Source organism: Lissotriton helveticus, chromosome 5_1, assembly GCF_964261635.1.
Source record: "Lissotriton helveticus chromosome 5_1, aLisHel1.1, whole genome shotgun sequence".
Taxonomy (NCBI): domain Eukaryota; kingdom Metazoa; phylum Chordata; class Amphibia; order Caudata; family Salamandridae; genus Lissotriton; species Lissotriton helveticus.
In genome coordinates, this window is record NC_136065.1 from 1,808,928,921 (window position 1) to 1,808,943,225 (window position 14,305).

At 46.7% G+C, this 14,305-nt stretch overlaps 1 protein-coding gene across 6 annotated transcripts in view; it reads right to left on the minus strand.

The window, feature by feature from the left end:
• Positions 1 to 222: 222 nt before the first annotated feature.
• Positions 223 to 14,305, minus strand: part of DNAAF19 (dynein axonemal assembly factor 19) — a 38,958-nt gene continuing 24,875 nt past the window's right edge. For 4 of the 6 annotated variants that reach the window (XM_078645146.1, XM_078645143.1, XM_078645144.1 and 1 more), the window contains exon 4: positions 1,093 to 1,711. In XM_078645146.1, coding sequence (XP_078501272.1) covers positions 1,238 to 1,711 — 474 coding nt within the window. In that variant the 3' untranslated portion in view covers positions 1,093 to 1,237. Of the gene's footprint in view, positions 1,712 to 14,305 lie in introns of all 6 variants that reach the window. The other 2 variants (XM_078645141.1, XM_078645142.1) reach the window with 1 other exon arrangement.

Here is a 14,305-nt window from a genome sequence, read left to right on the forward strand (position 1 = left end):
CCTCAGTGGACTTCATACGCACCCTAAACCACCGATTGCACACGTGGAGGTGTCATAGAAATGGGTGTTTCTCAGGTAAATTAGGGCTAGTACTGAGATTGTCTTAAAACTTTACATTTTGAGCAAATCTGCAGAAATAATCAGTAGACATTTCTAAAGAGAAAAAAATAATAGGAAGGCTAGCACTCTATGCATTTCCAAATCTGCAACTACGGGGAAATGTAAAGCAAAAGGTGTTTATTTGTCAGTAAACAACAAATACAGAAAAAAAGATTGAGTGCCACAATTCATCAATTTAAAAAAGCTTTAGTATAGGCTTGACACAGAGGTAGGATAGAAAGGTTTGAAGACATTTGAGGGAAATCAATTCTAAAGAAAGTAACAGATATTAATTCCAGAATGTATTCATCAGGCACAAAGGGTGGAATTTAAAATATAGTCTGGGCACCCTAGTTCAAATTTGTTGAACAAAAAATTCAACGTAGAAGATCTTATTTCGATCAATCAAGATATCGGGGCATTTAATGTCACAAATTGAATTTTAAGCCATTATTAGTAATATGACACAGCAATAGGTTTTTTAGTTAGGAATGGGAAGATGGGTGTTTTCCAGAGAAGGGTAGGGCAACAATCCACAAGTGTAGGACAGCAAGCCTACGCATTGAAATGTTGGAGGTTTTGTGCAAATTCATTAACAGAAGCAAATCCACTTAAACCATAAGGGGAAATCCATAATAAGTGCATACTTCAACATGGTTTTGTGAATCTGCAACACAGTGGGTCAAATTTTTAGGGAAACCGGGGAACATGGTACTATTTTTTCTGTAAGAATTAGTTTAATGTTCTTAACGTCAAAAACACCTTTGGTCACTGTAGATAGGCGTGGTGTCAATCTTATTATGGCACTCATGTTCAGATACACGGGCTGAACTGGCATGACTGTACTTGTCTATCTAGATCAGAGTTCCAACTATATGCCAACATATTCAATTAATGATGTCATGGGAGCGCCTTCTAAGAAAGGCAAACTTAGGATACTCTAGTGATTCACGGGTATCATTAGACAATGCAGTATAAATGGGGTTACTTCGCTGCATCCCAACTCTGGTGGGGTGTGACACAAGGTCAGCACAAGAGTCCAATCGAAGTGACATAATCATGTCCAGGGTAGCACCCATAGATCACAGAGCTGGGCAGTGAGATGGTTTCATGAACAAAATGCCAGATCCTTAAACTGTCATATGACTTTGTAGGTAGCCATGAGTTCCTCAAGTTCTTGATCATCTACACTGCTGTTCTGGTCAGTTTCCTGGAAGATTCCCTTATTTCCATTTACCTTTTCTTGCTGGTCAGTATCCCCGCTGGCTGGGGTGCAGGTAGTGTGCTCCCTGTCTTTTAGCTTTTGAAACAATTTACGGCAGCTCTCCCTTTCTGCTGTACTTAAAAAGTCTAGGTTGAGGCTGAATCGGCAGGTTCTACTCAGGCGCAGCAGAATCTGAAACACTGCAGCATAGTCTGTGCTTTGAACATTTTCAGACAATGTGGTGACCATCTCACCAAGGAGACCAAATGCAAGGTCAGCATGGAAGATGTGGCCTATGGTTGCAGCCCCAAGTTGCAGCAAGAACTGGTATCTCTCCACCCCATCTTTCAGGCATCGCCGCCAATCTCTGTAGAATTCTGCTGCAGTCTTCGGCTCACTACATAATTCCTGAAATGAAAACATTAAGGTGAAATTAAGCTTTCTATGGTGTAGACGGCTCACAGCATGTTATAGTGTAAAGTCGCAGAATTGCAGTTTTCAGTTGTGCTGCAGCAATACTTTAACCATGTTGCAGCTCTAATTTTCACAAGTCTATCAGGTTTAGGAATCTAGCAAACAAAAGCAGTACAGTTTGGTTGGTGTATAAAAGATTCTGTGGTATCACCTGTATTAATTTACACGCTAGAAAGCCTATATTAATATTTGGATTGTTTGCAAGCATAGCACTTTATTCCAGCATGGCAATATCCTTACTAACTGCTGGTCCCAATTAGTAAACCATTGGCCCAGTTCCATTACACTGTCAAGGGACAATGAGACTTTACATTTTGGTAGTTTTGTATCTACTTGATTTCATCAGAAAACACTCTCTACAATGTCAGATGTGTTTCTCTGAAAGCGGGCTTTTAAGAGAAGCTTGCGACCTTGATTTCGATGTCAGGCGGACCACTACCGCAGACTGTTGGTGGCTGTCCGACCGCCGCCTCTCGATGCATGCGTTCGAACTGTCAGCAGTCAGGGGAAGACCGCTGCCTCCACCAGGATCTCGAATCCTGAAGGGGCAGCGGTCGGAATCGTAGTCCCGACAAGAGGCGGTGCCGAGGCAGGCACCACTGTTGGGATTATTATGTCCTTTCCCGACAGCCTTTTCATGTTGGGATGACTGCCATGAAAAGAAAAGGCTGTGGAAAAGGGACTTTGGGCAACCCAAACATGACCCCTATCCCTCCTGGGCCACATGTAATGCCCCACGAACCGTATGCCATGCACCACATAATGCATGGCACACAGTATATGGATAACCACAAAGTGCTCTTTAACACTGTGGCTTATGCTGCAGCCCTTTTCCTGGGCTGCAGCACAAGCCACAGTGTTAAAGAGTACTTTCTGACCGTCTGCACGGTGGCCCTATCTGTAATTGGACGGTCAGACTGCCGACCGCTTGTTGGGCGGTCTCCTGACTGCCGCGACAGCACTCGGCAGTCTAAGGGCCTACGCCTCAAATACTCCACAATTTAAATGACCTTCAGAGACTGCCTTTCTGAATTTGAGACTTGCTCTCACTGATCCAGGTGAATGGTTCTTGGTACTAACTCTACAGTGACAACTAGCATTCAGAAACATACTCCCTATATGCGGAGGCTTTCCCTACAGAAACAGTAGCAAACATGTTGAACTGATTTTCAACTGAAGCATTGGGTGTGGTGGAAAAACCTACAATATAAAGTATGCCACAAGAAGAACATTGTACTGCATGGCATCTATTGAACATTATCTCACACTTTACAAAAGCCAAAGCCCTTTCAGGGTAAACAAGTGAGTTACGCATGGTTGGAAGAGTGTTGGCTGAAGTGAAGTCTATGATTTGCATGAATTCATGTTTTCTGTGAGATTCAAATCATTTCACAACAGGAGCCCGAAAGGCTCCGTCAATGCCAACCATTGTTGATAGAACTGCATCCGCAATGGAGTTTAGAACTACCCAAGGCTCCTTGTTCGGACTTAGAGTAACAAACATTGATTTTATATAGCACATCTTCAGGGGCCTGAACGTTGATTAGCCTAACATGTAGAATATTCAAAGTTGAACTCTAAATGACTGGTTGACAGCAGAAAGGAGGAAGCCTGACAACTTTTGTCTGCAAGGGCGAACTTAATATAATTAATTACGGGATGTCCCAGAATTTGTGTGTTAGATAGTCTCTACAGTAGCAGTTGATAATCGATTAAAAGCGTCAAAAGCTGGTGAAAGGTTGAGTTTGGAGGATAGCAGAAACACTGTTAGTGTCTACGGTGTTTTTAAGGTAATCACAAATTCCGTTCAACACAGATTAAGCACGTTTTCCAGCACAGAAACTCATATTTGTCCGAGAAGAGGTCGTTTTTTTTCCAAAGATGTTTGCAATCTGAATTAAAGCTGACTTTTAACTAAGCTTCCTCAGAAATGTTTATTTTTTTTATAATGGCCTGCAGATTACAAGATAAGATCGATAAAGTTCTTGCATATTGAAATTGGCTTGATGCTGGATGTTTTTCTTGTTGAGTGTGAATGAATTAATGATCTCTCTGGCGAGTTTGGGTGCAGACAATAGCTGAAGGATGTTTATAAATGTATTGGGGGACAAAGGTTTGTTAGTAAAGCGGGTGATGTGGATAGCTTTTATTAAATTATTGGTGTATGTCATTAAAAGCAAGTTGGGTGAATAGTTTTGAAGGAAGGATTCAGAGTGCTGGTCATAGGGATGTGGTCAAAGGTTGCTTTTGATAGAAAGTGTCTTAACTTTTTCAGTGAATTGGTCCACTTCATTTGCTGTGTACTGGAGTGTTTTATTCAATTTAATATGCAATCTAGATCACAGAATTTTGAGATAATTTTTTTTAGAGTCTTTTACTATGCATTTATTTCTGAGTAGTGAGATCTATTGGCTGGCTGATAGTTGTTTTTTAGTTTATGTATGTCTACTGGAGCAGGCTTTCATGTTCTGGCCATGTGTTTTTCTCCACTGTTTTTTCCAAGGTTCTAGTTTCAGTTTTTTAAATCTTTACATCCAAATTGACCCAGCTGGTTTCCAGGAGAGTTATTGGTTTCGGAATGCTTTGAAGGTAACCATTTTGTCCAATGTCGCCAAGAGCCATAGGTGGCATCGAGTAGAATGTATGGACCTTTTGTTGTTTGTCTACTGGGTTTATTGTGTTTCTATGGAACAATGAAACTCTAGTGTGGAGATACTGTAGTCAGATTACAAATTGTAGCCAAAGAAAACCATATTTGGATACTGTAAAAAAGAAAAAACAAACAGGGAGTATACATCCGGAGAGAGCAGCTAACAATAATGAAGGGTTTTTGTTTGTCGATGGCCGTTCACAGAGGTATCAAGTTATGGAGATGTGGCAGTATATTTAGAGCTACATTCATAGTCACAATTTTTGGGGGGGCGTCTAGCTGCTAAAAGTGGAAAAAGTGACCCAGTAAAACTGAAATACGTAAACTCGAAGTGGGATACTTACGACCTCAAACTCAAAGCCCAGTTTCTTGAAATCAAATTAGAACGTGTGAAAGACATATTTCATACCCAAACCATGTGACAGGCTTGTGAGTACATTTCTGACAAGTATAAGACATATCTAATGCATTTTAGAAGAGTTTCCACAACACTGCAGGGTCTATGGGTCAACAGGCAAAAATATCTCTAATTGAACTTACCAGGCATTTCTCAAAGCTATGACTGACCATGTGTAAATGTGGATGTGGGGACTAGAGAGAACAAATGTGACAGGAGCAGTCTGGCTGCACTTGTGTCTTTTGAATGGCATACCTAATATGGTATTTATTTTTCCATTTCAGAGTTGCTTTTTTATGTTTATGTAAATAAGGATTTCTTTCAATGTTTTTATTTATGTTTTCCACAGACCTTTGGAGAGTGAGGGACTTAAAGCTGAGTGTCTACATTAAGGTAACAGGCCGAACTATAGACCATCAACAAAATCCTTAGGCATTACTCTAAAGATCTCTGCGAAGCCACTGCTTCCCACATCTACATTAGTGGATAATGCAAAATAACGGAATGTTAATAACAAAGCAGAAATGGTACAAACAATACAATTATCTTTAGGTTTAGAAGGAAATGTAATCCCAATACTCTCTTCTTTCATATAAATGGTTCTACCAGTTTTATACTAATGGTGCAGGTTCCTTAATTTTTAACTCTAACTGGAAACTGGGCAGATTATCTTTTTAAAAAAAAAATATTTTATTAGATGCACAAAATGCAATCCACAGTTAGTAAAAAAAAAACAAATATATAAAACATGAGGTGACAAATGCAGTAGCATCCAATAGACAATGATGTATACAGTAGGATTGCGGACTGATCGAGCAGCACGTAGCAGGAGTACAGTTTTCACTTTTCGTTGCATCAACACCATAAAAACATAAATCTACATTACAGAAAGAGAACAAAAAACCATACATCAAATGAAAAAATCATAGCAAAGAGTTTGCGAGACCAATAGAGCTAGTCAATAAGTATTGTATCCGTTTCAGGCTCACAATGTCGTAGCTGTGAATACAATAGCCATACAGCACACCACAGGACCATGTGCACAGAGCACCATTGAAGCAGGGCAGAGCTCTATAATGAACAAGCATCGCTTGCGACAGCACATCATTACCCCACGCTAGCACCCAACACCACAGACTGCTACAGTTCGATGTGTGGGGTCCACGTGAGTCACACGTATAGCACGGCGAAGCCGAATACGCCGCGTATGCTGAGCTCGCCCTAACCTACCCCTGTCGGTACGACAGGATGAAGTGATTGGGACGGTGACTCCTGGGTGAGCCTCGCAATGTAGTTCCGATATGGCCCCCAAATGTCTGTCGGGCGGGAAGCAGTCGGAATCTGTTCTGAATATTCCACACTATTCACATTGCAGTAGGCCACACTCCTAAGCCACGAACTGACGGTCGGGGCGCGACATGCGCACCAGAGCAGCGCTATCTCTCTTTTGGCCAAGAGGAAGCATATGGACGCCAGTCTACGAAGAGAGCGTGGGAAATTTGCAACGTAACCAAGCAACGCGATTTCAGGGGTGGGCTGTAACGTCATGCCTAATATGTTACCCAAAACCCGGTGTACCTCTAACCAGTATGTATGTAACCGCGAGCATGTCCAGGACAAATGGGAAAAGTCCGCCTGTGGGGCGTTACATTTGGGGCAACAGTGTGGCCTACTAGCGTCGATTTTGTGAGCAAGTGCAGGAGTATGGTACATTCTCCTCAGGAACTTAAAGTGTATAAGTTTGTGCCTGCTGTTCATGGACACGTCTCTAGTAATAGCGCAACATGCCTCCCACTGGTCATCTGCAATCTGTGAGCCCAGATCGTCTTCCCATGCCGCGCGCACCGCTGTGTATGATGAAGGAAGTGAGGCCAAGCACAGTTTATAGAGCCTCGACACCACGTGCGCACCTGACTGGTTTTGTATTATAAATGTGAGTGCGGGGTTGTCTTCAGGAGGAAGGGGGAACGTGGGGAATTAAGCACGTAGCATGGATCGGAGTCTCGTCAGGGAGAAGGCGTCCATAAACGTACGGTCAGTGAATCGGGCGTCCTCTGTCAGGGAGAAAGCATGACCGTCCGGAAACAGGTCACCAATTGTGTGGAGTTGGTATTTGGGCAATGTGCGGCGAGCCACCGACTCGCCGGTGATGGGGAGCCAGTGAGGGTTAGGTAACGGTAACGCAGAGGAGTACATTTTGTTAATGCGAAGCAGCCGTCGCATCTTATCCCAGGCCCAACTCGTAGTGGACATCGGCTGTATGTCCTGTGGGTCCAGGAGGAGCCCTTTGGGAAGGATGGAGTTAAGCGGCACCGGGAGCGCCGCATCAGACTCAGGCCTCAAGTAAGGAATTCTAGCATCCGGGTGAAACCAGGGATGTGCATACGAGCACTGTGCAACCAAATAATAAAGATAAAAATCCGGCACCCCAAATCCTCCTCTCTCGTACGGTAGTGTAAGCGTGCGCCAGGCCACACAGGGGTTTTTGCCGCCCCACACCAGGCGCAACAGAGCAGTGCGGAGTTGCGAGAAAAAAAATCTTGGTGAGAGGGATCGGGATGTTATTGAATAAATATAAAAACCGAGGGAGGACCACCATTTTGATGATAGCAATCAGGCCAGCCATGGACAATGGGAGACGGAGCCACCGTTCCGTATTATCCTCCAAAAAGTCCAGGGCGTGTCCGTCGTTCAAGCGGATAATGGACACTGTATCAAGGTGAACGTGGATCCCCAGGTATTTAACGGAGTCCATGCACCACTCTAGTGGGAAAGAACAAGTCCACTGCACGGTGGCGGGGTCAACGGAAAAAGAAGCGATTTGTGCCAATTTATGCAGAGGCCTGAATAGACGCCAAAGCGCGTAATCTCAGATATCAATGGTTCCAAGTTGACACTATGGGTACGAACATACAGGACCATGTCGTCTGCATAGAGAGAGACGAGGAGTGGGCCAGTGTGGAATTGAAGCCCCCTATGGAGATGCTTCTCTTGAAAATGCCGCACCAAGGGGTCCATCGCAAGGATGAACAGGAGTGGGGATAAGGGGCAGCCCTGCCGGGTACCTCTAGAAAGCGAGAAACTTTCAGTTATGGTGCCATTTAAACGTATCCGAGCAGTGGGCGCCGAATACAGCAGTTCCACTGTAGCCACAAACATTGCGGGCATGCACATTCTCCTCATGACAGCTAAAAACAAGCATTTACAATGCAATGGTCTCGGCAGTATTAAAGGTAGAGCTATTGGCATTGCTCATGACTTTTTTTCATTTTTAAAAAAAACCATAAATAAATGGTATTGTCATTTACAATGGCAATAGGTGAGCATTAGAGAGTAGTAGAGAGTATTCGCGGACACAGAGCTGCGCACACACACGCACACACAGACACAGACAGAGCCACGCACACACACACAGACAGAGCCACGCACACACACAGACAGAGCCACGCACACACACAGAGCCACGCACACACATACACACACACACAGAGCCACACACACACACACACACACACACACACAGAGCCACGCACACACACACACACAGACAGAGCCACGCACACACACACACACACAGAGCCACACACACAGACAGAGCCACGCACACACACACACAGAGCCACGCACACACACATACAGAGCCACCCACACAGAGTCATTCACACAGAGCCACACACACAGAGCCACCCACAATAACCAAATATAGATGCATATACCACGTGTTGTCACCGACAACTGCCGTAACATACCTAGAATTTGCTAAAGTTCACTCATATCTGTAAACAAAGGCAAAATCAAATACGATAAATTCAATGTGGCCTTTAAACACTTAGTATACACCCAATCCTGACTGCTGGGCTTACCTCCAAGGTTTGAGAATGTAGACGCCAATTATGTGTGATAATAAAGACGTGAGTAAGTAAACGTGGAAACGCAGAAGAGTCCCTGTGACCAACCCCACGTGAACTGTATGAAAAGCGGTTTATCTTACAAGGAGGAAACGAATGGGCACTCCAATTCTAAACAAAATGAAGCCTTAGTTAAGCGTAAGCCCCTAGACGAACAGTTGCTTTTTACAAAATAAAACAGTGACATGAGGTTTCAGCGCTAATAACTCACCAGTGACTAGCTCTGATAGACATTGATTCCAAGGAATCCCCGAGACCGCTGGTGGACGTACGTGCGTCGTGAAGTATGCGGTTTAAAGAGAACGCTGTTTAAAATGAAACTTTATTGATAATTCACTGCTGGTGCTCTCGTGTTACCAAGACTCGCAATACAACTACCAACCTCCAGTATTCCACACGTTACTGCGTCACCTCTATGGCAATTAAAATCTCAGAGACGCCTAAACTCATGATCACAAGACCACATAAAAAAAAAAAACTTTCTATGCAGCTTGATGTGCTATGTAATGTGCAGCTTCCTGCTGATAATAAAGTGGGAACAAAATATCGTACTGTAAAATGCGTGATAACGAGAAAAAAGTAGAGTAAAAAAGTGCAAATGAAAATCAGAGAGAATAAGATATAAATAGCGATTGGTTGTTAAATAGGTGCAAATCCTGTACAAACATCCAAGGCATTCCATGTTTTACAAATAACATGAGTGAGTGATTTAATTTACATAGTGTATACTACAGAACAGCCCGTCTTGCGGCGCCAGATGCCACACGCGGAGATAGCGCTGCTGTGTGCTGCTGAGAAGGACAGCATTAGTTGTTTCATGTAAAGGTAGCGCTGCCGCTTACTTCACGGAGCAGCAATGCACAATGAAAGATCGTTCTGCTGCTTCTGAGAGGAAACACTTTAACTAGTCTAAGTGTTACCCCGACCGAGAGATAGCACTGCTGTCTAATGCGGAGTCCCGAACTGCTAAGGGGACCAGTGAAGGGCGCATTCTAATGGTAGTGCCTCTGAGGGGCACCGAGCGGTTCTGCCAGTCACGCCAATGGAGCACACATTAATAGCGCCCGGCAGCCACTGCACGCACCCCTTGTACCACCTCTGCGAACAGCTACCCTCAAGAGATTCGCGTGCCACAACTCAGCACAAAGCGCTTGTTTGTAGAAGCGAGGGCATTGGGGAGAGTGGTGTGCGACTGGCGTGCATGAGTATTGCACTGATACCCACACAGCAATCAAAACAGCGGCCTGCAGCCTTGTCCTGGCGGAGGGAGTAGGCACGAAAAACGGCACAAGCAGGGTGCAGAGGCACACGCAGGGAGCAGAGGCACAAGCAGGACCACAAACTGCACAATGAGGGGGCAGAAGGCACGAAAAACGGCACAATCAGGGGGCAGAAGGCACGAAAAACTGCACAATCAGGGGGCAGAAGGCACGGAAAACTGCACTTACTTGGAGTGGCAGCGAGGCTGTTCCTGCCAACAACAACAACAAAAATGGCGGCCACAAACATCCCAAAATTTTCGGAATCGGGGGCGTGTTTTTGCTGAGTGACGGATGACGTCCCAGATAGAAAGAACGCAAAAAACACACCCTCTAATGCCGGGAGGGGGGGGGGACCGAGGCGCGCTCGGCAGGGCGAGTGGGAGGCTACTAAGCTGATCTGCTCTCCTTGCGGACACTGTGACCCAGTGGTAACTTAGCAGTAGACAGACTGGCCACCTCATTCTACCGCCTAGGTATCTGAGATAGCACTATCTTCAAGTGCAAATAATGTTTCTTTCTAAGCTCTTGCTTCCCGAAATTGCATGATATTAAAATATTTTTTTTAAAGTCCTTTATATGTCTAAAATCCAGCATGAAAACGGATTTTTACTTAAAACATCGGATGTCATCTCTCCTTTCAAACGGTTCTCCTTCCTTTCCATCCACTGTATGCTTCTTCTTTCTCAGCACAACCATCTCTCACATACACCTTCTGGCTTAATCACTATTAATGCATTTCTGCAAATTGCCCCCAATTCACATATCCACCTTCCCTCATGAATGTTCGCACATAAATCATGTTACTTTGAATCTACCCCAAAGAAACTTAAATAAACAAATGGAATGATTTGTGCGAATGCATACGACTAATCCCCGTAACCAATAATTCTGGACTAACCACCACCTTTGGGCTCCGGCGCAGTGTGCTGTCTGACAGAACCTGCTTCAACACCTCGCCTGAGGTCGTAAGTGCAATATAAATGCAAATACAACACTGTGAAGCTTTTTTTCAGACTCCTGTTACAAAAATACAGTGGTGCCCAAATTGTATTTTTTCCTCAAAATGCCTGGGGAAAGCAGAATCAGAAAGTAAGCTGTTACCTCCCCTTTCCTAACCCAGATTAGGTCTTGCTTCACAGTTAAGTTATTAGCAAGATGTATTTTTACCACTTTCTTGAAATACCTAAAGTGGCTTTGGTTCCACTGAGAAGGATAATTGAATAAACCTGTGCACCCCTCTGACTTCGTTCTTCCACAGAAATTGTAAATATATCAATGAGTTGAAAGTCTACAGACCCTCACAAATGTTTAGTGTGATATTGACATACAGCAAGGCAAATATGGCAGATTTGGCAAAATACCAGCATCTGCAGAGAGCTAGAGTTTCCCAAGTGCAAGCAGGAGTAACTCGTCAAAAACCAGGGTTAGTCATTGCATCCTGGGATTTGTAGTCCTGGTGTTTCCCTTATAAAATACATCTCAGGGCTATAGCCCTTAAAATGCAAAGAATAAACCCGGACTGGCTGAGCGAGTCGTGCAGGTACTTGGGCTCCTAGGACACGTGAGAGCTCTGACGATGCTTCTTTTTTACTGAAGGGGATTTTCTATAGATAGTCCTTGGGTGGGAAAGTGGAATTGTCTTCGCCAGGTCCCCATCTTCCTCCCATTGCAGATGCCGCCTGCACAGCCACGAGATAATGCGTGATGGTGTGCGTAACAATAAGGGGTTAACGAAGTAGGCACAAACATGCACGACACCGAATTATTATTGACAGACAATGCTTTGCAATTTCTGGAAACGCTTTTTCACCGCTTGTCACATGTAGAATCAAAAGCGCTTAGAAGCAAGAATGCCTGGAGCTATAGAAGTCCTAACACTAATAAGCTTACAAACTTCAAAGAACCATTAAACACGGTCAGTTGTACTCACCAGCTCCACGGAGTATATACCCCCGGCTTTGCTGAACGCCCACGGGAAGTTCAGAAGTCCTGTCCCCAGGGCAGATTTCAGCGTTTTAAAAACCGCTCCAAATGTGGACATGTTTGGGCTCCCGGTGTCCAGCGAAGGCCTGGAAAGCAGGCCGATGCTCTCTCGGGCCAGTTCTTCCATCTCCGCGGAGCTTGCTTCACTCTCACAAACCGAAAGGACAAATGCAGGCCGGAAAATATAACAAGCCTGGTCCTTCCTCTAGACTTTATTACCAACCACATGGCTCTCACAACTTGGCTTCACGTGCACCTCAAACTTCTCTTGATCTCACCGTAACCCTGGCAATTCTTTCATTGGATTTCCAGCCCCAAAATCTCACTCCGATTATATCACCAATTATGTTTAGTCTGCGCCCGTCTCCTCTCGCTTGGCAGTGAATGCCCTCTGCCTGCATGTGAAGCTATCCGCGCGCAGCTGCCTGGTGATGCATGCGGGGCTTGAGCACGGACCGTGCCCCGCTGCTGGTAAAAGTCCCCCGGCTGCCCCCGAGTCGTGGGTGCCACAGCCGAGGGTGCAGGTACGCGGCGACGGCCCCCGGGCCAGGGCTCCCTGGCATTGTCTCCACTCCCGGCAATAGGACGGCGGAGCCCTGTGTTACTTCGGCCCGTTCCAGAAGGCGCTCCCCGCGGCCCCCGGAGCCCCATTGCCATGCCACAGGGCCCGCTCCCTGCAGGAGGCCCTTCCCGCCCGCGGGACGCCGCTCCCGGCTTCGGAGCGCGAGAGTGGACCGGGGAAAAGGGGCCCGGAGCCCGGGATTGCAGGCACGGGGGCGTCAGCCATCGGGGGAGGGCAGAAATTCACAGCGCATTACAAGCCCCTGAGGACAGGCACGGGGAGCGCGTGAGTGGACCGGGGAAAAGGGGCCCGGAGCCCGGGATTGCAGGCATGGGGGCGTCAGCCATCAGGGGAGGGCAGAGATTCACAGCGCAATACAAGCCTCTGAGGACGGGCACGGGGAGCGCGAGAGTGGCCCGGGGAAAAGGGGCCCGGAGCCCGGGATTGCAGGCACGGGGGCGTAAGCCATCGGGGGAGGGCAGAGATTCACAGCGCATTACAAGCCTCTGAGGACGGGCACGGGGAGCGCAAGAGTGGACCGGGGAAAAGGGGCCCGGAGCCCGGGATTGCAGGCACGGGGGCGTCAGCCATCGGGGGAGGGCAGAGATTCACAGCGCATTACAAGCCTCTGAGGACGGGCACGGGGAGCGCGAGAGTGGACCGGGGAAAAGGGGCCCGGAGCCCGGGATTGCAGGCACGGGGGCGTCAGCCATCGGGGGAGGGCAGAGATTCACAGCGCATTACAAGCCTCTGAGGACGGGCATGGGAAGGGGCTGAAGCTGGTCTTCTTTTCATGTGTGCATGGAAGCGTGTGTTTAACTGATTGTGTTTTAAAACTTGATATCCCGATGGTAGGAAATACAAAAGCCTTGGAGCAGGGAGCCGAGTGCGCCTCCCAAGCCTCTGAGGACGGGCACGGGAAGGGGCTGAGTTCCGGTTTCTCTTGCTGCTCCGGTTTCCACCTCTGGTCACGGTGTTTCCTGACCCTCTTAACCCGTGGTGCGCAGTCACCTTTTAAGAAAAAGACACGGACAGCGGGAGGGGGTGGGAAAAAAGACGGCGGCAACGAGGAAAGCGAGAGCAGCCTACCTCAACCTTACCAGCAGCAAAATGGCGGCCCCAAGCTTCCGATATTTTTCGGATTCGGGGGCGTGTTTTGCTGTCCTGAGTGACGGACGACGTCACGAGCTAAAGAACAGCAAAACTTACGCCCCCGAATCCGAAAAAGACGGGGCTTGTTTGGAGTGACTCACTTCTCTTCCAATGGCTGGCCTCTGTTTAGGAAGCCAGCCAATGGAAGCGAACGGAGCTGAGAGGCGGGTCTAAACTGCCCTACTAACTAACATTAAATCTCCGGACCGGAAGCTGCTTCGCAGCTTATAGGTCCCGAGACTTAAAAAGGGCCACTCTAGGGTGTCGAATGCTTTTTCCGCATCGAGAAACACCGCAGCCGTCGGGGTGGAGGGGTCAATCCTGTGTAGGACGGAAAAGAGTGTACGAAGATTCAAGGAGGTGGACCGGTGTGGGACAAAGCCGGACTGGGCCGGTGAAACTATGGAATCCACAAGCAGCGCCAATCGGATAGCTAAAACCTTGGCCAAAATGTTATAGTCTAGGTTCAGGAGTGACAGGGGTCTGTAAGAACCACATAGAGAGGGATCACGACCCGGCTTAGGCAGCAGAACAATGACCGCCTCCCGGAGCGTGGGAGGGAGGACGCCCGACTCCAGCGCCTCCGCATACATCTCAACAAGCCTTGGCACCAG